Source organism: Pungitius pungitius, chromosome 13, assembly GCF_949316345.1.
Source record: "Pungitius pungitius chromosome 13, fPunPun2.1, whole genome shotgun sequence".
Taxonomy (NCBI): Eukaryota; Metazoa; Chordata; class Actinopteri; order Perciformes; family Gasterosteidae; genus Pungitius; species Pungitius pungitius.
Genome location: NC_084912.1, coordinates 5,190,667 through 5,216,387, shown reverse-complemented (window position 1 = coordinate 5,216,387; position 25,721 = coordinate 5,190,667). Strand labels below are relative to the sequence as shown.

At 46.4% G+C, this 25,721-nt stretch overlaps 3 protein-coding genes across 10 annotated transcripts in view; 1 reads left to right on the top strand and 2 right to left on the bottom strand.

Annotated features, from left to right (window-relative positions):
- Positions 1 to 27: 27 nt before the first annotated feature.
- On the bottom strand, positions 28 to 2,363 carry dnajc9 (DnaJ (Hsp40) homolog, subfamily C, member 9). The gene is made up of 5 exons (XM_037466235.2): positions 2,020 to 2,363; positions 1,039 to 1,179; positions 603 to 857; positions 443 to 529; positions 28 to 359 (listed from the first exon to the last, which is right to left on the bottom strand). The coding sequence occupies exons 1-5, from the start codon at positions 2,191 to 2,193 to the stop codon at positions 252 to 254; spliced, it is 765 nt and encodes a 254-aa protein (XP_037322132.2). The 5' UTR covers positions 2,194 to 2,363; the 3' UTR covers positions 28 to 251.
- Positions 2,364 to 3,066: 703 nt separating this feature from the next.
- Positions 3,067 to 22,158, bottom strand: ndnfl (neuron-derived neurotrophic factor, like). Of its 2 annotated transcripts, none has more exons than XM_037466431.2 (4): positions 21,870 to 22,158; positions 7,688 to 7,917; positions 6,169 to 6,293; positions 3,067 to 5,206 (listed from the first exon to the last, which is right to left on the bottom strand). In XM_037466431.2, the coding sequence occupies exons 2-4, from the start codon at positions 7,864 to 7,866 to the stop codon at positions 3,759 to 3,761; spliced, it is 1,752 nt and encodes a 583-aa protein (XP_037322328.2). In that variant the 5' UTR covers positions 7,867 to 7,917; positions 21,870 to 22,158; the 3' UTR covers positions 3,067 to 3,758. The 2 variants fall into 2 exon arrangements, with proteins under 2 accessions (XP_037322328.2, XP_037322327.2); XM_037466430.2 differs by lacking the exon at positions 21,870 to 22,158 and adding an exon at positions 10,113 to 10,382.
- A 794-nt stretch (positions 22,159 to 22,952) lies between these two features.
- ccser2a (coiled-coil serine-rich protein 2a) overlaps positions 22,953 to 25,721 on the top strand; it is a 43,547-nt gene continuing 40,778 nt past the window's right edge. For 3 of the 7 annotated variants that reach the window (XM_037465370.2, XM_037465372.2, XM_037465374.2), the window contains exon 1: positions 22,953 to 23,789. The gene's annotated coding sequence lies outside the window, so the exon portion shown is untranslated. Of the gene's footprint in view, positions 23,790 to 24,212; positions 24,249 to 24,434; positions 24,527 to 25,721 lie in introns of all 7 variants that reach the window. The other 4 variants (XM_037465373.2, XM_037465371.2, XM_062566460.1 and 1 more) reach the window with 3 other exon arrangements.

Genomic DNA, 25,721 nt, shown 5'->3' with positions numbered 1-25,721 from the left:
TACAAAAAAATATTAGATATGTACTGATGAAGTAAATAAATATGATTTTATTTTATGAAGACTGACAAAGGAAATAAAAGATGCACATAGATTTTAAGAAGCGTTGCATGAAAAGCAAGTGAGGCCAGATAAAGAACACACAGAAGGGAGCAGTTGAGCAGTTGATGCTCAAACAAGGGGTCAAATGCTCTTTTAACAAGTGCTACCATTTATTTACATTTTATCGGCTAGAACGACAAACTGCACACGTCTTATTTCTTTCCTCTTTTTCCTCTTTTGGACCCACTTTTTTGGGAGTATTTTGCCTCCAGGTCAGAGAGAAAACTGGTGAAATTCTGCTCTCTGGACTTCTGTTTTTGCTGAAAAATAAGAATGAAAGCGGTTTTAAAGAGAAAAACAGACTGAACAACTTAATACATACATGAGCGGAAGCTTTTGTTACCTGGAGCATCATGACGAGACTTTCATCCTCATCACCGAGCCCCATCTCTTTCTGCATCTCTTCTGCTTCCTGTCGCTCCCTATCAGCCTGGAAGGTTAATTGCAATCAGATCACGGCGCTTATATACGGAGAAAAGTGTTACGGTGTGTGGATTTCTCACCCTCTTCCTACGAGCCCTCTTCTTTTTGTCCGTCTCCTGCGTGAACGCCGGAAACTCTGTGACCTCTCCGCTTTGGATGGCGGCCTGGATGAGGCCGCGGAGCCTCGGCTCATCTTCCTGGGAGCAGCACATTGCAGAGTCTGCGATGGCGTCCATGTTCCCCTCGTGCTGCACATACAGCTGGAGCACGTCCTTCCTCTCCTCTTCAGAGCCCTTATATTTCTTCTCAAATTCAAGGATATCCTTCACCGTAATCTGAAAGAACGATGAGAGAGCGAAAGCACGTACGGAGAAAATAAAAAACCAAGTTTGAAATAATTAGATTCATTATTATCCCTGGGTACATTTTGTTTCATTTCTACAAACATAAAAGGCAAAACTGCGTGGGTTGACTCGTTATTTTGTTACCTCTATGACAATAAAATAAGCACATTACCTTGGGGAAGAGCAGTCTCCAGTGGTCTTCCCAGCAGCGGTCCTGCTTCAGGACGTCAGACTCTTCATCTACCGCCCCCTGCTCGTCGTAGACCGCTCTCTGCTCTTTATCACTCAGCACCGCATACAGCTTGCCCAACACCTGGAGAGAAGACCAGACATGTGAGATATAACAAATCGTAGCACTTAAAATTTTACTTATGATGGCACTTATATATAACATGTTTTGAAACTGCTTATTTGATGAAAAGCACTTTCTTGTTACTCGTTCTTTTGTTTGTATCTTCACGGTTGAAATGCACTTATTGTAAGTCGCATCGGATAAAAGCGTCAGCTAAATGACATGTAATATATATATATATGTATATTCATTCAAGTGAATTATACACTCAAGTGAATTATAAATTGGATTGGCATATTGTGTGAAATTAATGAGTAGGTATTTTAACCTGACAATACTCCAGTAACATGATTGTGTATTTTGTGTATTCTGTCAGGTATTTAACTTGGCAATTAAAAACACTTTCACATGATCATATCTACAGTTTGGGGAAATTGTGGTTTACCTCAGTTTAGAGTTGATAAAGTTATTTGTAAAGAGTCTTGATTCATAAACTTTATAGTATATATTGTTAATATAACGTTAACTGTACAGTTAGCGTCAATATGCAAGGAGACCCGTATCTGTCGTATTTGGTTGCTAGCTACATACAAAAGCGTATATGTAGCTAAGCTTAAGTAACATAATTCGAGCATTGGCTTTGGCGACTTTACGGGGGGGGTCAACAATGTTAAAGAAAACATTCCTCCTTTCCTACAAATCCATATGAAAAATCATCACAATTGAGATAGCGACTACACAGGGGCAGCCTACATAATTAGCTAGTAGCTGTGTTAGCTAGCGGTTGCTCGTTTAACCTAACGTTAGCTAGCGTGTTTTCGTTGCGCGTGCGTCGCCTGGCAGCCAACAGCGAGAGCCGACCTGGAATTTCTCGGTGGCCTGCGGGTCTTCGGGAGCCCGGTCCGGGTGGACCTTCAGCGACACTTTGTAGTAACTCCTCCGGATCTCAGTCTCGGTTGCCTCTTTGTTGACGGCCAGCACCTCGTACAAGTTTGAGGTCTTGAAGAGCTCCTGGCAGCGCTCGAGCAAACCCATCCCGACAGCTTTGACCGAGTACGTTGACCAGGTAAAGTATTTCCCTTTTCTGTGGCTAAATAAAAGACCGTTAAAGGTGTTTCGTCCCCCCCTTGCTTTGCCTTTGCTGGTGTTATCTATTTCGCGCGCTTGCTTGTCGCGTACGTCCGTGCGTCCGGCGACGTGCTTACGTAATACGGAACAAACGCCCTCTCATTGGCTGCCGTCGTCAACGTCGTCAGACTACGCAATAAGCGTTTTCTATATATTTTTTCAAAAGCATTTTTTAGCTACCTTTTTGGTTATTACTCAACTACACAAACAATGTGTTCATGCTTATGTTGATTTTTATACAAAGGGAGACTAAATGGGATCAGTCCGTTGATCTTCATCTATCACGTGTTCACCTCATCTCATCCATTATTGCAATCTAAACTAACACTTTGTCACATTGGCCATTGAAGTATATATACATGCATGTATGCTGTATGCATATATTAAAACCATCATGATTCTTTACTGACACACTTTACTAAGTACTAAACAATCATTGATTTATTGATTTCGACTAGGTTTGCTTGGTCAATGTAAATAAGGTGTTGATTGACTGCAAAAGAACGGTTGTTCTTTCAAGATAAGTACCTTACAATACAGGGTTCAATCAACAGAGGGTGCAGTATTTAAGTCCCCCCGTAACCCATTTCACAAGCTTGGTCGATCTATTTACCAAAATAAACACATGTAAAGAATACAAAATTGTCATTTAACATGGCAATGAGCAGCACAAGGCTTCATACTACAGTAAATTGGAAGCTATCTGCAAACAATTTGGTAGCCAGAAAATGTCATTTGAACGCTCCAGTTTCCACACATGAATCACTCAATCAAAAAACGTACAGATACCCTAGTATTTATTGGTGCGTCTGAAGCAGCACAAGAACACATCAAAGACAATGAGGCAAGTCACTAAGTATTTTTCACTGCTGCATGCAAATGCAGAACACAAAGATACACACTGACTTTGAACTAAGCATCTGTAGATTGCACCCATCTGTGTTTATAAGCCTGTACAATATGCAGTACTGGAGATATACACTGCATGGACCCCCCCACCCCCATCCCTCCCGGTGCCCGGTTCTCAGATGTTATCCAATTATTGCCCCATCTGTTTCTGTCGCATATTTGGCACAGTCTGTGTTGTTGTTTTTGTATTTCATTTCTGTCCTCACAAACCTCATTTCTCCTTTGTACTCTAACAAAAAAAAAAAAAGCACTTGGACAACTGGCACATCACAACCATGATCAACGAGGAAAAACGAAATGACAAACGCACAAGAGTTGTACTGTAAATGTTTTGAGCTTCTGCTGGTTTGCAGATCCCTCCCTTATGCTTTCTATCCACCTGCACAGTGCGGGTGGAGTTTGAATAGAACCATCGCTCCTCCTGGGGGGATATTTCCATGTTGTATCTCTCCACAACAGTCGATCGGCTTCCTTCTCATGGTCAGACTTCAGAGCATGTCCACGGGCCGATGCGTTTTCCCCTAAACCGGGTAAGTAAAAAACGTCCTGTAGGGGGCGGCATCTCAGCACTCCCTTCTGGTCTTCACCATCTTACTGGCGTACATGACGGGGATCCCCCAGCGTCTCATTAGGTAGACATCAAACACATAGGCCGTCCCTGGCTCCAGGCCCCCGATCACAGCTGTGGTGACGGCCCGCCGCGGATTTAGCTCCTGGAAGTACTTGCAGAGCACCCTCTCGGCGTCGGGGCGGGACTCCGGTCCCAGACAGGGCGCCGTTAGCGCCGATGCTCCCCCCGCCGCAGCTTCGCGCTCTCCCAGCGTTCTGCGGTACACGCAGTACAGACTCCTTTCTTCTGTGCCCATCCACGCCAGGGTGACGGTGTTGCAACCCCGCAACCGGTTGAAGGATTTTACCTGCAAGGTGGAGGGCAGCGACGGCACCTCCCTGCGGTGGTACGCAGAGGAGGCCTGCATCTTGACCGAGGCCGCCAGACCTCCCGGCAGGACCGGGTTGGCGCCGCTTCCTTCTCCCTCCAAGCGGATGAGGTAGGACGGGCTTCCCTGGAGCCAAATGTGCACTAAATCTCCTCCGACAGCCTGCGAGGTCAACACCTCACCTTTACTGGACACCGTGACCGTGACCTTTCCGGCCCCGCCGCAGCGCTGCAGGGCGAGGAGGCCGCTCTGCTGCCAGCCCCGCGGCCGGAAACTGAAGACCTGCCGCGAGTCGGGGCCCCCGTCGCCGAGGGTCACCCACCTCAGCTCCCCCTCTCTCAGAGCGCCGACAGCCGCCCGGGCCTCCTCGTGCGTCCGGGCAAACGTCCCCCCGTACGCCGCGCTGGTCCCATTCAGCCTGTCCACCACGAAGACGTCAAAGTAATACCGCGTGTCGGGCAGGAGCTCCGAGACGGTGCAGACGCTCTCCGTCCCCCGACACGCACACCGGAGGCCAGGGTTGTGGCCGCCGTCGGCGGCGGCGAGCGAGGGAGGTGGACTCCGGGGCTCCGGGTCCTCGGGGTCCCACTGCTTCCACCACCACTCTTTCAGAATGGGCCACGCCGTCACCCTCCTGCGGCCCTCCTTGCGCTCCTCCCGTTTCTGCTCTAGCTTTGCTCCGGCGCCGGCGCCCGCGGCGCAGAGGCTCGGGTAGTTCCGCCGAGAGTTGGCCAGGACGCAGTAGTCGTAGCTCTCCTGCGCGGGCGGGAGGCCGGCGAGGGAGGCGCTCGGCGCCCAGCTGAGGGTGACGCTGGTCATGCCCACGCCTAGCGTGTGAACCCGGGGGTCGGCCGGGAGGAGGGGGAAGGCGCCCGAGGGGCCCCGGCCTTCACGGAGGTACACTGTGGCTCTGGTGGCCTGCTGCTTGGCGCGCAGCCTCAGGATGTAGATGGTAGCCCGGGGATGGGAAGGACCCTCGTAGGTGTTGACCGCATGGCCCGTGAAGCCGTGCATCTTCTCCTCAGTCCCGGGACCTCGCCACCACACCTCAGGCGTGCTCTTCTTGGTGCTCCCTGAGAAGAGGATTTAAGAGATGTGAATATATTTCTCCACGTGTAAGTTGAGAGCTAATTGCCACTTGGCTCGCACGTTTGACCCTCAGTAGACTTCCCGTGAAGAGGGGAGGTTTTTTGACTTTGGGAAACCAAATATAGCACCAGTTTAGAATAAAGTTGGAGAAAGGACTGCGTTCCAGTGAGCAGCAATTGTAACAGGACAAAGTGCGTAATACATTCTCTCTGCTCCGTTTCCTGGTGTGTGAACTCGGGTTGAACTTTTGTACAAGCAGACACTGTATTTCACCTTTTTAAATTGAACCTGGGGGTTGGGTGACACATTAAGTGCCTGCAAATGAAACAACAATTTTCAAAAAACAAACCACCGAACACGGCCGGAAAGGAAGAAAACCATAAACAGCTCTTGAATGAACAAACACATAAACACATTATCAAGGGCCACTTCACAAATGGTTGGCAGTTTTTTCCATTCACACCTAAAGTCATTGTCCTTTTCAAGCACACGCTCTTCACTGCAATGACGCAAATAAACCCGGAAAAAAAAAACGGTCAACGCGTCGCCTCCGCTCGTCGCTCCTCGAGAGGAGAAATTGCTTCTCACATGAGACCAAATGTTACAGAATGAAAGTGAATAATTCAGTTTGATGATGGGGGACCGATACTCCACTGTCCGAATGATTCATTTGTCATTTTATAACGTCATAAGGTTGTTTTTACCAACTACAGAAGTTGTTTTAGATAACCTGGAAAACGGTTTATTTTCATTTCCAGATACCTGCATGCTATTTAGCTTAAACATGGGCTTACTTACATTTATTTTGAGCACTTATTGCACTGGTTTTAAACCTTTTCTCCAATTATCTTGTCATATAAAATGTTTTAATTTCCTGAATTTCATTATTTGCAAAGCACAGATTAGCCCCGAGGGGCAGGCTTCACTGTCCTTACTGTTCACTCACACTGCAGGCTCTTGAGGGGTTTGTCCTTCAGGGTGCGCGCCGCCAAGCTCCATTCGATGGGGAGGTCACAGGGGCTGACCATCACCGACATGGCCGGAGCCTTCTTCTTCAGCGTGAAGTACAGCCTTTGGAGAAACACCAAAGACAGCAGTGGTCTGATTTATCACAGGTAATGTCCCAAAGATAACCTCCTGTTTCCATTCAACTGGCGAGCGGGGGTTGGATGACGCTTCCAGTGCATGCTGGGACACATTCTTTCATTTTGTTGGATGATTTTCTGGTTAGGCTAAGTTTTTTTTTTTTCTTCTTTTTCTTTTCCAAAAGCTTAAATGGTTTAACGTGGCGGTTTCTGCATCGGTCCATGCGCTGTAGGGTGATCTGTCACTCAGCAGATCAAGAGAGGTCACCTGGGGATCGGATGATAAGGCGGCTTTGACGCTTACAGATGGATATCTGCCGGTTTGCATGGGATCGTGCTTTGCATAGAAACCATTGCATCCCTTAATGTGATCGGGGGTGTTATTCCACGCAGGATTACAGATTTGCATTTTAGATGGCAGTTAAAGGACATTTAACTCTCCTGCCGGGATGGACCGGTCTCGTTTTGATTCAAATAATCTGTTGTTAACTCACGAGTCAAAGTTGAACTGCTCTTATTTCGGGCTTCCTTCCTAAAAAGAGAAGTTAATCTCTCTGTTATGTCATCTCTTCGCAGCTAGTTAGCCTAAGCATTCGCGCGGTTATTCGCTTGTAAACACAAGTTGTTCGCCCTTCCAAAAAAATCATTAGCTAGGATTCCGTGCAGATGGCGGCGGTCTCCAAACAGATGTGCGACCCTGTCATTCTCAAGGGCGCTGCGCGGCTTATTCCATGGAGTTATTACCTTCTATATTATTGTTTTTTTTTTCCCCCCGCACGGTTCCACATGACTGCACTGGTGGACAGACTGCAGCACACGGGGAGATGCATTTCGCCGTTTTAGAGAGCACAGCCACTGGCACTGTTGTGTAGGGTTCAGGCCAAATGGGCTCCACTTCCTCTCCCCTGTCGCTACAGCGGTGCTGGAATCAGCCGCCGTCTCCAAAAAGGTGATTGGTGGATGGCTGCGGATTCGTTATTGAAGTGGAAACAAGGGCACAACTGAAGAGGTGGCCTCAAGATGTGTCCGTAAGCCCAAAAAAGTCGGAAATCTTCACTTTAGTGTCTCAAAAAACCTCTTCAGACACAGCTAGTGGTACATCGAGTGGTGTAATTAAACACTGTTTTGAGGTACTTTATGGTGTCTTAAATGTTGACTCCACCACGTATAGTTTTTTAATCACTTACTTTCCAGATTTTGATTCATTATTCAAGATAATCATTGAGCAAGATGGACAAATAAACTATGGTGTATTAGGATGTTCTTGTCCCACACAGGATATTCCCAAGCTACCCAGTGGTAATGTATAGAAGCCATTAAAATGCCCCCCCCCCCCTCCGGCTTCCTTATGCATTGTACTTTTCCCGTCTGTTCGCCTACCTGCGGGTCCGTCCTTTGGGGAGAACGACCGAGGTGATCTTTCCCTCTGGGACCCACGCCGTGGGGCGGAGCGGCACCTCGTTCTCGGGCGCCGGGGCGGAGGTGGCCTGGGGCCACGGAGGGCCACAAAACAGAGCCAGAGCCGCAGCGAGGCACCAGGACAGGGACGCGAGGCCCATCGCCGGTTCAAGCTGAGCGTCGTTGACGTTGTCTCGGCGTAGCTCCCGGGGCTGTGGGAACACGTGGTGCAAAGGTCAAAGACATCAATCAGAGCCCATCTGCAACACACACACACACTCACACACACACACACACACACACATATTCACAATTTCTACTACTCAGACACTAAAGATCTGAAGCGGCGGCTGATGATTCATTGATATGAAGAAACATTTTATCCTTTTCAGACAGAATTATTCATGCGGAGGAATAGGAATTACCATCTTAGATTACTCTCGGATGTGTCTGTGTGTGTGTGTGTGTAGCACAGCTTGAAAATGACTGTTAAAAAAAGAAACAACTGTAAAAGCGGGTTTCTAATCAAGCCGTTGCCTTTACATCGACGTTTTCTACTTTCAGTTGCTGGACTTCAAACCAGTGTTTTTTTTTTTTCAATATCTGGCATCGCAGGGCTTAGTCAGGCATTTCATCAGGAGAAAAGTGACGGCGTGCTGATGTGGAGCGAGGTGCACAAACCCCACCTGGAGGTGCTCAGACGCAGTCAGATCCAATCAGCACGGAACACCAGCTCGTATCCCGAACCTGTGTCTGTATCTTTTCTTCGTCTCCTTCTATTCATTTCACACTCTTTTAAGTGTTTCCCTTCCTCCTGTGTGCATACATTCATACGCGGGCGTGCGATTGTGTGGGTGGTTGTGATTTAGTGATAGCAGATAGGATGATTGCAGGTCCCCCCTGCATTTGTTCAAAGTCACAGAGTCTTCCCAACACACTTCCCCGCCTTCCTCTAACTAGGTGTGTTGTGTCAGCGCCGTGTGCCCTGCAGATCACATGACAATCACAGTGGAAACCAGGGGGAGGCGACTACAGAAGCTACATCTGAGTCTTTCGGGGGCCCCGGGACGCGTCCCCAAACCGTTGCACAGCTACAAAGTCACACGGAGGCGCCTGCTCGTTATCCTGGCAAAGAGAGAGCGGGGGGGGGGGGAGCGAGCGAGCGAACGACCCATAAAGCTTTGACTGAGAGACGTGCAGCGGGAGGGAGGCGGATGGAAAGCGGAGGGGGTGTGTGTGTGGGGGGGAGGGGGGGTAGGAGAGGAAAGGGGAGGCTGAGGAAGAGAAGGCTAGAATGAGGAGGATGTTGGATCGGTAATTAGAGGGAGTGAGACGGAGGGAGGAAAAGAGGAGAAAGTGCAACTGGAAAAGAGAAGATTGGAATCAGAGGAAGGGTGGGGGGGTGGGGGGGTGGGGGGGGGGGCATTGCCATGCAACGGGGTCGGAATTCATTTGTTATGGTGTTTTAGCCAAACACGTGAGGTCTGATTGGTGTTTACACCCCCCCCCCCCCCCCTTCCATGTCAAACGTGTCACATTTTGCACAGGCCCTCACTCCCACAGTCTCGATGGAGATGGAGAGAGTTAAAAAAAAAAAAAAAAAAGCTTGTTTCTTAAAAACGCGCCCGCTGATGAAATATGCATACGGCAGCTCGGCAAATTACGGCAGATTGAATTTTCATAAGGCAAAAAGGCCGGGTCTTACAGAGAGAGCAGGAGCTTAGTGAACTTAACCACCGCCCTCTATAAATAAATACACACTCCCCTTTAAACACAGGAGCTCACTGCTTTGATGGTTATTTTTTCATCCTCTTTTAGGCGAGTTTCCTCTTTCCATTATGTTTAACTGCAGAACTGCTCTTTGGGTTTTAATTAAAGATATCTCAAACCAGCTCAGTTGGTCTTTTTCCTTTTCTCCCTCTTTGCCCTTCGTTCTCTGGCTGCTTTTCCTTCGGCTTGTCCCCCCCCCCCCCCTCATGTAGAAGTTGATGCAGGCTCAGTTTCAGAGGTACAGGTCGGGTGCTGTGTCCTATCTGTCTACTCCACAGTCACACTTTGACTTCCAAACGGCAAGAGAGTTATTGGCAGTCAAGAGAGAAAAGACGGACGCGGTGGGCCACGAAATACGGAAAACCGATGAGCACAACCTTCAGAACGTGCCGCCAAGACGGAAACGATGCTGCAACAAATGAAAAGTGCCCCGCATCTGTCTCAGCCTTTTCTATTTTAAACCTCCAGAGACCACACACACACACACACACACACAGCCACACACACTTAGACACAAAGAACGGCTCCAAAGAACAAGTTGACTTAAATATCCAGTCGAGTATATGAGGCACACACACACACCTATAGACACAAACACACACGCTCTGCAAAGACAACAACGTGAATGCGTCCTTACCTCCTCTCAGTGCACGCTCTCCCTCTCCTGCGCTGGAAGTGAGGGAGCGAGGGAGCGAGGATGGAGGAGGAGGAGGAGGAGAAGGGGATGAGAGTCGGGGTTGCGAGGAGAGGAGGAGCGACAGCAGGTTGCTGTTGTGTGTTCCTCTGACTCCGTCTCCCACGGGGTGCTGCTCACTCCCTCCCACTCCCTTCAAGAGGTGTCTCTTCGGGGCTCAGGTGTCCCTTTGGGGCCGTCCCAGTGCGATGCTCCAGAACCCTCCCCCCTCCCCTCCACCATCCCCCCTCTCCCCACCCAGTCTCCGTCTGTCAGTCCTTCACATGTGGAAGCTTGTCCTGCTAAAGACACTGTGAATGTCACCCGGTCAGTGGATTCTGTGTCCCTCGCTTCTCTTCTGCTTTTCCTTCCATCACAGTTTCCCCCCCCCCCCTTCTTTTCTTTTCTTTTCACTTGTTCCCTCTGTTTACCTCCTCTGGTGGGTGACCGGAGCTCACTTACTATTCAAATGGGTTCATGCGGGATTGTGTGTGTGTGTGTGTGTGTGTGTGTGTGTGTGTTTTTTGTATCAGTATGTGCAATCTGAGAGTGAGGGGGCTGGCGGTGAGGTCGCTGAATGGGAGGTGCTGATGAGGAGAGAAAGAGATGAGAGAGAGAGAGAGAGAGAGAGAGAAAGAGAGGGAGCAATAAAGAGGATTGCCAGGAGCAGCATTGGGCGACAGAGAGGTGGTGTAAAAGTTAAATAGCGTACATTAACCGCTCTCTGTTCCCTGATCTGATAACTTTTGCAGGAGAGGGCTGCAGACGGCGTGTTAGAGGTCACATTGTCCTTGTGCCCTTATCGAGTGTTTCAATCAGGTGCTTATAGACCGCCTGCCAACGGAGGCTTAATGGATTAATGCAAATATGCATTGTGCGTCAATTAAAAATGTGCACAAAGTGAAATAAAAAGAATAAAATTGACCTTGATCTACACATTTTTAACTGTGCCACCTAAACATGTCTGATCTTAATGTTGTTTAATTTAATGAATAACGATTCATAAAAAAAAAAAAAAAACTACTATTTGTTAAATGTGAGCAACACCTCTTTGGGATTTGTAGTGTAGGGTGCGTGTACTTTTTAATACATTTAGGGATAAGGTAAACTACATACAGTATATACTGAACAAATAGAGAAAAAGCGGTATTTACACATTATAATTATAATTATTATTATTCATGTTTATCTGCTTGCAAACCATGTAAATTACATTGGAGACGTTTGCCTTCAGGGCCTAATGATTGAGTTTGATGAGTTTTATGTCTAAACCTGAGCAGATTCCCGCCCCCATGTGGGTTCTTTCCACCTGTTCCTAGGTCTTTATTCTTGTTAGTTGAAACAAATTAATTTTTTTTTTTTTTAAACAGGTGCATCTGTATGCTAGTGAGGACACCACGTATGGAACGGGACCAAAACCACTTATAAAGTCTGTATGTGCGCATCGGTATTGAAGGCTGTAGGTCCTATAGGCCGAGCCCTAAGCCTCGGAGGTTTGGGAGCGTTCACATCAGTCGCTCTCGAACCCCACCAGCCTTCTCATCTCCACACAATAGTGGGCCTCAGGAACGTCTCTCTCTCTCTCTCTCTCTCTCTCTCTCTCTCTCTCTCTCCTGAGCTCTTTAATCAATATCATTAGGAAAATAGAAAGAGGCTCGCCACATTGTGCGCTAACTCCCCCCCCCCCCCCCCTCACCCGTGGTGGGACGGACGGGGGCCCTTCTCTCACTCATTCACCAGGTACTTCAGTGCTGGGCTATTGAGGTCGCTCTGAATGGGACCCACTCCACCCTGAGGGAATATTCTCTGACCGGAGGTTAACATCGGATAAACCCCCTCGCTCCCTTCCTCTCTTACTCAGTCCTCAACATTACTTTAAAGATGAAATAATAATGTGCCACATCGGCGCTATTAATAACTGTATCACAACTGGTGTATATATATATATATATATATATATATATCATTTTTTGAGGACCTTTTGCTGGACTCTCTTTCAAAGTCCCTCTCCATTAGCCGGCCCGCTTTGCAGTCTCTGAGTAGTCCTGACATTCGGCAATCTGGCAGAGAACGATACGGCGGCTGCCTTTTTGAAGATTGGATGGTGATTAACCTTAAAGAGATTACTCCGCACGTGCAACGTTCCAAACAACTTTTTCCTTGTGATTGGAGAAGCACGTTGTCGTCAGGCTTTGGACATCTGTCGGGCATCTGTGGGACCTGGACTCCAAGCTTAAGCTTTCACACGTTTCCCCCCCCCCCCCCCCCTTTTCGCCGCTTTTCATCGGCGCTGGCCTGAATATTTCTTTTGATCCGCACAGCTCCTCTTCTTCTTGTGTTGCCGTTTGAATAATTGATCAAAATGCAGTCGCCGGACAAAGTCCATCCGCGCAGAGAGAGAGAGAGAGAGAACAGAAAGTGAGAGTTAAAATTTCATTTGGCGTAATTGCATGAAGAGAAACTGCAAAACTGTCCTTTCCATCTATTATGGATGTCTGCTTACCAGCCATGCATAACGCAAGCGTCCTTATGACAACAACGTATTAAATATCGTGTTCTGTGGGGTCAGGGCCTCCCGGGCTGAGGGCTTTCACTGAAACAGACGGTTGACTTCAGAACTGAGTAATAGCCTACATGGACAGTGGTGTAAAGGCAACACAGAGAAGGAGTGAACTGACAGTGAGAGGAAGCGATAATGAGAAATTGACGGAGTGAGATGAGAAGGGGGCGGGGGGGCTGGCTGACGACGGGTTAACAGGAATCCTTATTTTTAACAACATGTCATCACCAGCCGCCCATCTGCTCCTCCTGTGCTGTCAGTGTCCCTTGGGAGAAAGAAAGAGAGAGAGAGAGAGAGAGAGAGTGAATGATGCAAGGCAGCCATCACAGATCAGATCTCTGATCAGCACCAAAAGGAGGAGGAGGGGAGAGAACAAGGTTAAAGAGGTGGGTGGCACACAGATATGTCTCTGCTCTAATGTCCAAATGAGGTGTGACATGGGAGGACAGTAGGTGAACTGTGTGTGTGTGTGTGTGTGTGTGTGTGGGGGGGGGGGGGGGCAGGAAGGCCTTGCATTAGATGGATCTCCCACTGGCCTCTCTGTGTTTGGATGGAGGGGGATGGAAGGTCGTGGTGGTCCAGAGGTAATGAGGTAGTTGAGGGGGGGGGCGGGGGGGGGGGGGGGGGTGTATGAAGACACACAAAGAAAGGAGAAGGAGGTGGTGTGTTGGCCATGCTGGACCTCCAAAAGCTCCTTTTATTTATTTCATTTTGGGGATAAAGGACGTAGCTGGAGGAGGCAGTGGTGGGGGGGGGGGGGGGGGGGGGGGCTTGCTGTTCCACACGTTAGCAGACAAAGTTCCATCTCAGTTCGGTACAGTTAATCTCGTCGTTTTCTCGACTCGTTTCCCCTCCGCGTGCCGAGACGAACCGCAGCCCTCCAGCGGCGCGCGCTCTCCACTTCATCACAAGCGCTGGAGGGAAAAATCTGATAGAATGAAAACATCTTGTTTTCATATTCATGATGATGCACTTTCTCCCTGCACGACACGCGGAGCCGAGCGAGCCGTCCCACCCCCCGCCCCCCCCCCGCCTCGTCCTCGTTTGCCTCGCGTCTGCACTTGATCTACTAAAATCCACACCCCCCCCCCCCCCCACCCCCCACCCCTCCAACCCCCCCACACACCCTCTCCACCCCTTCTCTTCATCTTCTTTTCCAATGTCTCCCTCTCCTTCGGGCATGGCAAATGTGAAGGCTAATTAGTCCAGATAAACCAGGCACACCAAAGGAACCACCGCCAGCACATCCTCTTATTGATTGATCTCGCGGCACCAACACAAGTTAAACGCATTCACACACACGAAACCCAACAAGACGCAACAAGGTGTTACAGACGCTACGTATGAACACAAAGTGTTTATTTTTTTCTACCCTCACAGAGGTCAAGTGTTTTATCTGCATCATGCTCAGCGATGATTACCCAGAGTTGACTAAAGGAAGGTTTTTGCACCATCAAACCCTTTTTTTTTTTCTTGCAGCTCTTCTTCTTCTCAGTTCCTCACGCCCCCCCCCCCCCCCCCCCCCCGCCTTCCTTTTCTCTCACTTTCCGTTCTCAAGTCTTTCCCTCATTTCTGATCCATTTTTTATGCATTACTCCATTACACTCAAATCCCTTTTACGATTGCATTACCTCCTTTCATCTTTCACAAAGACATTTTATACTTCCTCTCCGTCCTTCAGTCACTTTGCCCCCCCTTCTCTTTTTTTCCAGTGCATTATGACACTTTCCTCTACTTCTCCCCTTCACCCCCGCCATGATCCCTTTGTCTCTTCTCTGGTCACGTCATCCCTTACAAAGCGGTTATTTTCCCCTTTATCTTTATGTCCCATCTAGTTTGTCATTCAGGGAACATCACGCGGTCTCTCTGCACCGCTGTCATCGTCCCTTTTAATTGGTTAGTCAAAGCAGGCCATGTCATTTTTTTTTGACGATCGTCTCTGCTCTTTTACAATAGACAATACACAAATGTCAGCTGATGTAATGAACGAGACTGGCGGTCAGTACGAGCAAGACAATTATTTGCACACACGAACGCACGGACAAGCCGCACGCCTTCAAATTTGACGTGGTTATAAATCGCCAAGTTACGGGCTGCAACGATGGCGTGAAACAGATGCGAGGGGAGTGTGTGGAGGGGCCAGCCAGCAGCTATTAAATCGCGGAGATGTTGTCTTCATCCAGTTCTTTACAGTTCAGCAGACATGCAGAACCCCAGTTAGTTCACGGGGCCGTTTTTTTTTTTTACACGGCCCGAGTTCGATTGTAGGACACGGCTTGCGGGAAGCTCATTCCACATTGCTTTGAATGTGTAATCAACCTACAGGGAATAATTATTTCGAAGCCAAAAGGTACAGAGTAGAACTTGAAGTTGGGCAGAGGGACACGCACCATGAAGGACCCCGTCCTGCTGTACACCGGGAGGATTTAAGGTAACGTGAGGAAGACGTTACGACATGAATTGATCCACCAGACAGGTGGTCCACTCTCGCAAGGGGGGGCGGGGGGTCACCTTCCTGTTCCCGTTGGGGTCACATGACCTGCAAACGCAGCGCCGCATAACACATGGTGACCTCGTGACATGGTTACACGCTTACACAACATGAAAGGTGCACATGGAGACGCTACGAAGTGTAGGAAAACCACTGTGCCGGGGCTATAGCTGGACAGCCGTGGTCTTTTGGTTCACCCTGGAACGTTATCTCTGAAGGGTACTGCTTCACTTTGTGTTAATCCGTGGGCAGCGGGAGACACCGTGGGTAATAAACATTATCATTGCTGGGAATGGCTTGACATTGACACAGCCAGTCCTACTCTCACTGCAGACTGGCAGGGGGAAAAGAGGGGGGGGGGGGGGGGGGTTGGGGGAGAGACGGAAAGAATGAGTGGAAAGGAAGAAAGGATTGACAGGAAGGGAGGCCGAGGATAAGTCTACTCGAAGATGAGAGTAGGAAGCACTGAAGCGCTCCAGCGTGGAGGAGGAGTAAGATGATGGAGAGATGGAGCGGTCATGAGACCCGGAGGGGAGGGGGACACAGGAAGCGGGTGTTGGCAAGGAGGACGGATGGATAGATGGATGGCGTGCAGAGAGAACAGCATGGTGGGAGGTGCAACTTGGTCACAGAGCGGGGGCGGAATGCATCGTCGTGTGTCACTTTTAACCCTCGGTGTTTCAGTAATTAGCAGCGAAGAAACATATTGCAAGGGACAGAAGGTTCACATTGTGAACTACTCAGTCCCCTTATGGCATAGGATTATCATTTCAACTACTTATCCAACAGGCCATGCAATCACCGCTTGGTGTTTTCCTAAAAACACACAAAAGAAATGTGTCATCAGGTGAATTATGTGAATGTCATGTGCTTCTGACTTTAATTAATTTAAAGTTTAGCCAGCTAAGCTCATCGTCTCATAAAAGGAGGATGATGAAGCACGGTGCTCCAGTGGCTCAGCTTCCCCTGTTCTCATCCAGTAGGGTAATAGGCTTATTCTCTTTCCCTTGAGAGGGGTCAAGGGAAAGAGAATAAGAGATAAGAGATAAAAAGCAATAGTGAAAATAAGTTCTAATGTGAAATCCATCATTGTTTGCAGTGCTTATTGGAAGTTACAAGGAAAGAGAATAAATAAGAATGCGTTGCTGGGCAATGTCGGTCTGCAGCTGGATGCGTTGCCATGAAATTTGACTTTATGCGCAATGCTACCATTAAGTCAAACTGCTACCATTAGTGTTGTGGCCTATTGCATTTACAGGTATGAGCGAATGTTAGCATGTCTAAACTAGGAAACATTCCTGCTAGACATGTTAGCATGTTAGCGTGGTCCTTTCATTGATATTTGTACGCATTTATATAGAAAGCTCATTCCATGCGAGAGTAAATTGAAAAACATCCCGAATGAAGCCAAAATATAAACCATGTTGGAGATGTATAAAGTATGTCATTTCGTCAAAATTGTTTTAATGGATTGGACAATGGATTAAATGAATGGATTGGACAGGACGTCAAGGTGGCTGGCGAAAGGATGTTACAGTTTTTCTCCATTGCTTTGGCTCAATTCTTGAAACAGAAATTACATTCTCAAAACAACTCGTGCAAACCTCCAAACCACTGGGCACTTGCTCACAACAGATTTGAATTTCTCATTCCTTTAATCAAATTGCAATTGTTTTAGAAACTCCTTGCAAATGACAAGAACAATTGCCTACAGCTTGCACACATTTCAAATGATTTAGCACATCTGTGCAAACGGTTAGGTACAATTGCCTTCAGTTAGCCCAATTGCCAATTGAATACACCTTGCTGGTCTAAACTGACTGTTGCTTCTCAGTCAAGTGGTTGTTCTCTGCAAAACATCTTGGCATAATTTCCATGTGTACAACATCACCTGCACAATAGTTCACTCCACTGTCAAAATCGTTCAGGCACATAATACCATGAAAAACATCATGGTATATACTATAATATGGATCTCTTGGATCATCGGCTTCATTTTCAGGTGCAACTAGAACTTTACTAATCAGGGGGAGTTACTCACATCCGATCACCAATCACACAGTCATTTTAGTTAGCTGACAGGTGCTATCCAGGAGTATAAATGCTTCCATCAAATATCTAGGGCTTGACCAAGTTCAGTAGTTTATGAACATGGAAGCACATGGCCAGGTAAACGAACAAGGGCAACTGCCTGTTCGAGGAAGAGGAGGAAGAAGAGGAAGAGGAAGAGGAGCAAGGGTGTGTGGTGGTGGAGTAGGGGGAAGAGGCCGAGGAGGACGAAGACAACAGGCTGTGCCAGATGCAATTCGGGCTACACTTGTGGACCATGTGGTCAACCATGGCCTCACAATGGCAGAGGCAGGTCGTCGAGTTCAGCCTAATGTGCCACGCTCTACAGTGTCCTTGATCATCCAAACATTCCGCAGGGAAGACAGGTATGTGCTCAGTCAACTATGGAATTATTGGTGGTAGAGTTACTAACTGTAGTATTCAAATGTATTGAACTAAAGTAAAAGTAAAACAACTAAATACAAATTGTAATAGTGTCTATTTGTGAATTCTAATGTCTAGGATTGCAAGACAACCTGGTGCGGGTGGCAGAAGAGCAATTTTCAGCCAACAACAGGAACAGGAAATTTGCAATATTGTCGTGGCCAACAATTCCATCACACTGCGAGAAATCCGGACCACAATCCTAGAGAACAATGTTGGCATCTTCCCGAACGTAAACGCTGTCAGCATCTCGACAATTGACAGGGTCCTGATTACAGTAAAAATCAGACGAGCATGAAGCAACTCTACAGAGTTCTATTTGAAAGGAACTCTGAGAGAACCAAGGAGTTGCGCTATCAGTATGTACAGGTAAAGCAGTGGTGTTCACTACGCCTAGTAAATTGTACAGTGTTATGCGGTGTATATCATTATGACCTGTTTGCAGTGGCGCATAGAGCCCAGTTTATTGAACTTGCAGAGAACACAGAACATTGCCATGTAATTTGTTGTCTGATTCTACTGCATAACCAATTTACAGTAATATTGTGTTTTCTGTATCGTAGAGAATAATGGAGCTGGAGGCGAATGAGAACCCTCACACCCTCATTTTTGTTGATGAAGCTGGGTTCAACCTGGCCAAAGGAGGACGGCGTGGCCGGAATGTCGTTGGCCACCGGGCAACGGTGGATGTCCCAGGACAGCGCGGGGGCAACATCACTATGTGTGCTGCAATTTCAGAAAATGGTGTAGTCACTCACATTCCAAGTATTGGCCCATACAACACCCAGAAGCTCCTAGTGTTCTTGGACCACCTGCATGCTGATCTTATCCCTCTACATGAGGGGGGTTTGGTAGGGCCTCACTTGCCTACATATGTGATTGTGTGGGACAATGTGAGCTTTCACCGTGGCCCACTCATTAGGGCGTGGTTCACTGCCCATCCAAGAATGCTGATGGTGCTCCTATCGCCTTACTCCCCATTCCTCAATCCTATTGAGGAGTTTTTTCTGCATGGCGGTGGAGGGTGTATGAGCATCGGGCTCTAAGCCAGAGGTCTCTTCTCCAGGCAATGGATGCTGCTTGTGTCGATGTCACAGCAGATCAGTGCAGGGGATGGTTGAGGCATGCACGGCGATTCTTCCCCCGTTGCATAGCAAGGGAGAATATCAGATGCGATGTTGATGAAAATCTGTGGCCAGACAGACGTGAGCGCGAGGATGAGCAGGAGAGTGAGGATGAACTCCAGCTTTGAACTCCAGCTTTGCTTTACTTTCCTACTGTATTTTATTTTTGATGTGCTTTTTTTTACAGTATTTTTTGCTGTACACATTTTCTGTTTCTGTTTTGCAATTACTGTAACAATTTCCATGGCAGTATAAGTGCAATACAGTATGTGATGTGAAACCTTGTTGGCTCCTCTTTTTTCTGTTTGATACACATATTATTCTGGAAAGAAAACATCTACTACAGTAACCATTCAGTGTCAAAGAACTAAGCCAAGATTGAAATGTGCACATGAGGATATTTCTATGGTCCACTGCCATACTGACAAAACAACTAAACATTTTGACCTGCAGTGTTTAAACAATGACAAAAGGACTTTTCATTTTGGGGGCACTGACTGTTTGTATGAGAAAAGGAATTCGTTGTGACTGATGAGTTGTCTGTTTTGGGAGAGATATGACATTTTGCAGGTGTGCCATAGTGTTTTGCTAAACCATCTAGGTTATTTTGGCAAATGTATTTAAAGCTTTAAGAATGTCTTTTTTTTCGAGAGATAGATGAGCCACAGCAATCGAGAAGGAAGTTTTCATTTGGGGGCACTGACTATTTTTATGAGAAAATGATTTGATTTTGAAGCTTGAGTTAACTGTTTTGGGTGAGATATGACCTTTTGAAGGTGATCTATGTAGTTGTGCTGAACCATATAGGCTATTTTACCAAATGCATTAAGAGCTTTGAGAATGTAATTTCTGTTTCAAAAAATGAGCCAAACCAATGGAGAAAAACTGTAAGTCACCTCAGTGAATTATTTAGTGAATATTGACCAAATCCTTCTCATAAATAGTGTTCTTGAGCCCCCGTCTGATCCTATGGACGACCACACCACGAGTAACACAAGAACTTGACGCTTATAGTAGGTTGTTACCATTGATCTCTTGCTGGACAATGCATGAAGCGCAGTTCCGATGGCCGTGTATAAAGGAAGTACTTCATTTTCAGTGTCTTGTTACACTGGGAGTGAAAGTGATCTCATATTGTGCTTCTGGCTACAGTCTATTCGGCATTGCATTTTATTCATGTGGACTTACAGCTTTACGGCCCATATACATGTGCAAAAACACGTGTACCACACCACGTAAATAAAGGGTTAAGGAGAATAAACACAACCGGTTCCTGTGCTAGTTGTGTCCTCTTGGCGTGGCTACAGCAGATCTAGGGCAGAGTATTAGGTTTTGCAGGACCCCCACCCCCCGATATGACTCAGAAACCAGTCCAGGAGGCGACATGGAAAATGGTTTAAATTGACCTAAGTGCATTTAGCCTTTGGGGCCGACCAAGTTAAATGACAAAGACTGGCCGGGCTGCAGTAAACAGTGGACATTGGGTGTAATGTGTTTAAGCCAGACAGGGTCATGTGTGAGCCAGTCCTCTTTCTGCAGGTCTGTCCCAAAACACTGCACACTGGGGCCCTCTGCCTGATCACATGAGCCAGTGCTTATCTTCAAAACCTCTCAGGAGGTGCACAGCTGGATTCCATAAACTGAATGAGCAACTCGATGTAGAAATAAAATGATACATCTGAAGAGATTTTCCCGTCAAATACTGAATGTGTTCACCTTGGAAGGGACCGAGGACAAACTTGGGGGACGAGTCCTCCATTTTTCAGAACTACCTGGCACCAAGATCCCACTGGACTGTGGCATTTCAGCAGCTTCTAAAGCTTTTCTGAAAAATGATACAGCCCATGATGCTATTTTTGGGACTTTGGACAAAGAACAAATACAGACCTCACTGTGTCTATATAGATATATGCAGGCAGAATATGGCATTCATCCACTGAACGGTACATCAAAGTCTCGCCTGGGTCTTCTCTGCCAATATATGGTCCCGGGCTTTCCTCAGCTCACACACACACACACACACACACACACACACGCACAGGTCTCCTATTATGTTCTAGGCAGAGCTGAAATAATCATTCTACAGGCATGCTCAAGACCCAAGTATCAACTTGCGGTGGGAAAGTGAAACTTGTGTAGCTCTTTGGATTATGAGCCAAAGTGATGTCTCCCTGCATGATAATAATTTCTCTCACATTCAGTTTACTGAAAATGAAGAGAGAAAATACCTAAAATGAAACCGGAATAAGAATGTTACATTTTCCTTCATACGTCCCCAAATCTAAAATAACTGTAGCCACTTTTTAAAAAGATCACAAGATGCTATTTAAACACCTGACACATTCCTCATGACTTGAAGAACAAACAGGTGAGGAAAGATCATATCTTACTAAACATCCATGTGATCTACTCATGAAACCATCTTAGATCATCATTTATATTGAGCTTTGTTGCAACAAGTCTGATGTTTTTAATGCAAAATTAAGCAAATTTGAACAGAAACCACAGACAACGTTTGACTCACCATTGTTGTACCAGAGTGAAGACTCAGGAAAAGCAAGGAGGCAAAAGTAAAACTCAAGTTCATGGCTGAAACATCCCGTGAGCTACAAGAGGATATTGACAAATCTCTGCGGCAGTGAAACATTAGCTTAATTCTCACTGATCCTGCTATATCTGCAGAATACTTAACCGACTGGTTAACATGTTTGTATCTATTACAGCAGCATCCTAAATCTACCTTTACTAGATTGCTTCTCTGTATCATTTACATTTGACTTAATAATGATCCATAATTCTCCTTTATCAGATGCATTTTATCCATCTTTTTTTTTTTGTGGTGTCATTTACAGACAATTAGGCCATTTCCTGTCGTATAATGTAGATCAGATAATGTAGCTCATTGTGAGTCAAGAAAACAACCATTTTCCATCCCAAAGGAAGCAGAGGGTAAAATTACACTTAGTGAAGGACATTAAGTCGAGGAAGTTATTAAAGTCTAACAAGTCATTCTATATCCCTTCGGCTGTTTGAAAAAAACAACAACGTGTTACCTGTCATTCCCTTGTTAGCGATCTCCTTCCTCTTTCCTTGTTGCTGGATATCTTGTTCTCTATCTCACCGGCTCCTGTGAGGGTGTGCAGCCCTCTTCAGAAGTATTTACCTTTTCTTTTCATTTGATCCGTCTATTTCTACATGTCTATTTTTCGTCTGTCTGTTTGTCTTCCCTCGCATTGGCTCCTTGTTGATGGCAGATGAGGGAGCGCACAGGCATCTGAAGTCAGTGGTACTTGAAGATGTTGACAGTTGGATGCTTTGTGTTCCTGAGATTCCAGCCCTACTTTATATCCCATATATTAAAGCACACATAAAGGTTCGAAGGAAATGAGAAGGGTCTCCTCTGACAATATGAACGTTCAAAGGCAATACCATAGATAAGGCTGCCACCTAGTGGTTATGTTGATCAATAACATTTACATGTGACCCATGTACCAACTTCGGTAGTAATAAAATCCCAGCATGAATTTTTAATGAGCCAAGTCATCTGTCAGTCTGTTGCTGTCGTTTTACTGCTAAAATAATAAATGAAACCCTGGTATAATATTTGGGAGAAATAGTAAAAAAATCAATGTTTGTTGGGTCAAAATATGTTATGCAAAAAGTAAAAAATATTTAGTCAAAATTTATAAAGAAACATTTTGTTGAAAAATGTTTTGAAAAAATAAGGCGAAGTCCAAATATATTGGATCAAAAAATGACATGGAAAAAAAAGTCTAAATATATTAGGTTAAAACATGCTTTTAAAAAAAACCTCATAACAAAAAGTTAACAAAATATTAGTTCAAAAAAAGTTTTGAAAAAAAGGTCAAAATATTTCAGAAAAAAGTAAAAAACTATTATTCTGTAGACATGTTGAATAAAAGTCCAAATGTCATACGTTAAAAAAATGTCATGGGAACTATTATTATTGGACATTTTTTCGACCTAATCTTGTTCTACCTCTATTTTACATTTTTTACTTTATATGTTCCAACTTTTTTTCTACACTGTAGACTTGGTATTTTGTCTCTTTCGTATTCTGCTCTGTCGTCATGACTGCGGACAGCTGAGTCGCTGAGTCGGTGCACGCGGTCCGTCTTTATATCGTGACGTCACCACAACGGCTAAAGCCACGGCTGTGAGTTTACGAGCTAGTTTGCATACGGGGAATTTCACTTCTCGAGGACACGCAGACTCAATCGTTGACCGACCGCAATAAACGCAACGCTGGACAACAACACGGCGCTGATGCGGGCGACGGAATACGCTGAGTTGTGCCTTCGGTGTCGACCTTTGAGACCCGCGCGGCATCCACGGACGCTCCGCCCAGCAGGGAGCGAGAGGACGGTGTCGGAGCAGCGAAGTGCTTCGGAAAGTCGGTCCGCCTTTGTGGTCACTTCACCAACGAGACCGCGCGGGCTGTTGCGTTTGAGGACTTCACATCTGTTCCCTGTTAGTCAAACGCCGTCCCGTCGCTTTACGGACGGAGAGTCGTGTCTTTTTTTCGGGAGTATCATCAGTTGTTCTTTGTTGACGTCAGCGCACTTTAGACCAACGGCTCAGTGACACTAGCTGCGGGCTATTTATTTTTGTTTTGTTTACTTTAAATTAGAAAGTTACTTCATGGGAATGCAAGGAACTCCCAGCATGCCATGTTTATTTACGTTTTAAACCCGTCCTAAGTGTACATAAACCAACAGAAAACAGACGTGATTTTTGTTGTTGTGTGTGCATGAAACCAAAGGCTTAAGCCTTCCATTGAACTTGTGCGATGACTGCCCCGGGCTAGCTAGCACCGCATCCGCGAACCCAACGGCTTAAAAGTGGACCAACCACTCGGGCTTGGCCTCCCGCGTCACGACGTGTCATCGGAACGAACGAGTGTGGACCGATCGCTGACCCACCGGCGAGCCCGTAAACATGCTGTGATTCGGGTAAGTGCGATCACGTCGCGAATGTATTTAGGGCAAAAATATGCCCTGTTGCGACTGGGACATTCTGGGGAAAGACGATCAAACGTATCGCCTTGTCAATGTGTTCCCGCCGTTGTATTTTGTTGTATTAGACCATCATGTTCCACGGTTGTGATGAGGTCTATGTTACAACACGAAAGAGCTCTGGGTAGTAATCAGTGAACATGAAGCCATGTCTGCAAACGTCACCGCGTCATCCCCCACCCACAGTCATAACATGACCTGGAAAGAGTTACTGTACAAGGAGTGAGAAGGAGCAGGCCATCTATGCAATCAGGATATTCATATCTGTATATATATAGGTATAACAATTGTATACTCTGACACCATAAAGGTAATGCATTGCAGTACTTATTCTTCCCATGGTTTTAATCTTGTTTGTAGATGCACCAGTGGAAGATGTGCGCTCCTCGTGCACAGGTCAGTATTACAGGGTTTCAAGCTGTCATGCTCCACCCGGGAGAGTTCAAATTTAACCCGGGGTTTTTATACCATGCAGTGCAGCCTCGCATTCATTTTCGTCTACCACAACTGAAGTTGCTGTCAGTCACCTCTCATAACTACGTCTGTGTGTGTGTGTGTGTGTGTGTGTGTCTGCCATTTTAGGCCGAGATCTATTACTGCCCAGACGGTGCAAAGCGCCATGACTTCACCCTGCTGGCATAAGTTAGGATAAGGCATGACTGATTGCCCGCAGAGTAAGTGAGAGGGACACCCCAGGTTCACTGGGCGTTTGACTGGTGTTGTGTGCAAACACACACGCACACGCAAAATCCATGTGTGAGTTCCTCGGGCACCTGTTGGCATATAGGTCCTTTAGCGCCACCTTGGCTGAGGGGGTGTTTACAATCTGATTCCCCCCCCCCCCCCCCCCCTCAACAGCTGAACGTCTACCCTGTTAGTCGGGCTAAAGACCTCCCAAATTGCCGTTCAATGTGTGAGGGTTTTTCCAGACTTATGTGACTGTTGTCCGCCTGTTGTCTTCATCTAAGCCCTAACCCTCAGTCTGTTGTGCGCCGATACACCTTCTACCCATTCCCCCTTTACATGGTAGCCATTCCAAGACACTGTAATGTGACCTTGAAGCCAACAGATAAGATGTCAAAGTGGACTTGCGTGATGCTAAAATTGGCTACGTACAACACAGAGAAGTGTTAAATAACTTGATGGCAATGATGAAAATCATAGACTGTGGCCTTTCAAGTGTTGGATTTACTGTGCATTTGTGGATTTTTATCGAATTTATTGTTACAGTAGTTTTTTTTTGTGGCACCTGCTTGACCCTGCTGACTATAGTTCAAAATCAATAAGGGTTCCAGCTGACTACTTGGTAATTAACTCACTCTGCGATCGGGGTTAACTCATTGTGCACATATACTGTAGTTTTGTGCATGTCGTCATGAGTTTGTGGTGGGCTTGGTTTGACTTTGACTTTTCCCTGATCCTCTCCGCTCTCTACTCTCTCTGTACGTGGCCTATCATCAGAGCTATACTTAGACCCGTTTATCACTCGCCTCGGCATGACCACCGATGTTTATGGGCTGCGGAATAGCTCGATGTGTATCACAGTGCAGACATTGGATCCAAGATTCACTGACAGAGTCAGAAATAATTGAAGGGAGCTTCGGGCAAAAAAAAGTCCTTCAGAGATCAGGAAAATTCCATTTGAATAATAAAAAAAAGGATTGGCAGTCAAGAATTCTGTATATTATATGTATATTATAGGATTACTCTTTGAATGTTATTTCATTCATTGATTTTACTTCACAATCGATTTTCATGTGTCTGGGATACTGGGTGATTGATGTTGCTAGTGCTAGAAGTTTCTAAAGCAGCAATGAGAAATGCTGAATCAAACTACATCGTAAATATGTCATAAGGGGAAAAGCTTTT

What these genes read in the sequence shown, in the direction of transcription:
- dnajc9 (XM_037466235.2), bottom strand. Translation starts at nt 2,193, where the DNA reads ATGGGTTTGCTCGAGCGCTGCCAGGAGCTCTTCAAGACCTCAAACTTG. An exon ending in GGAGACTGCTCTTCCCCAAG is followed by an intron (nt 858 to 1,038) that starts GTAATGTGCTTA and finishes TCGTTCTTTCAG; the next exon opens with ATTACGGTGAAGGATATCCT. An exon ending in GTCTCGTCATGATGCTCCAG is followed by an intron (nt 360 to 442) that starts GTAACAAAAGCT and finishes CTTATTTTTCAG; the next exon opens with CAAAAACAGAAGTCCAGAGA.
- ndnfl (XM_037466431.2), bottom strand. Translation starts at nt 7,866, where the DNA reads ATGGGCCTCGCGTCCCTGTCCTGGTGCCTCGCTGCGGCTCTGGCTCTG. An exon ending in CCCAAAGGACGGACCCGCAG is followed by an intron (nt 6,294 to 7,687) that starts GTAGGCGAACAG and finishes GTTTCTCCAAAG; the next exon opens with GCTGTACTTCACGCTGAAGA. An exon ending in ACCCCTCAAGAGCCTGCAGT is followed by an intron (nt 5,207 to 6,168) that starts GTGAGTGAACAG and finishes TCCTCTTCTCAG; the next exon opens with GGAGCACCAAGAAGAGCACG.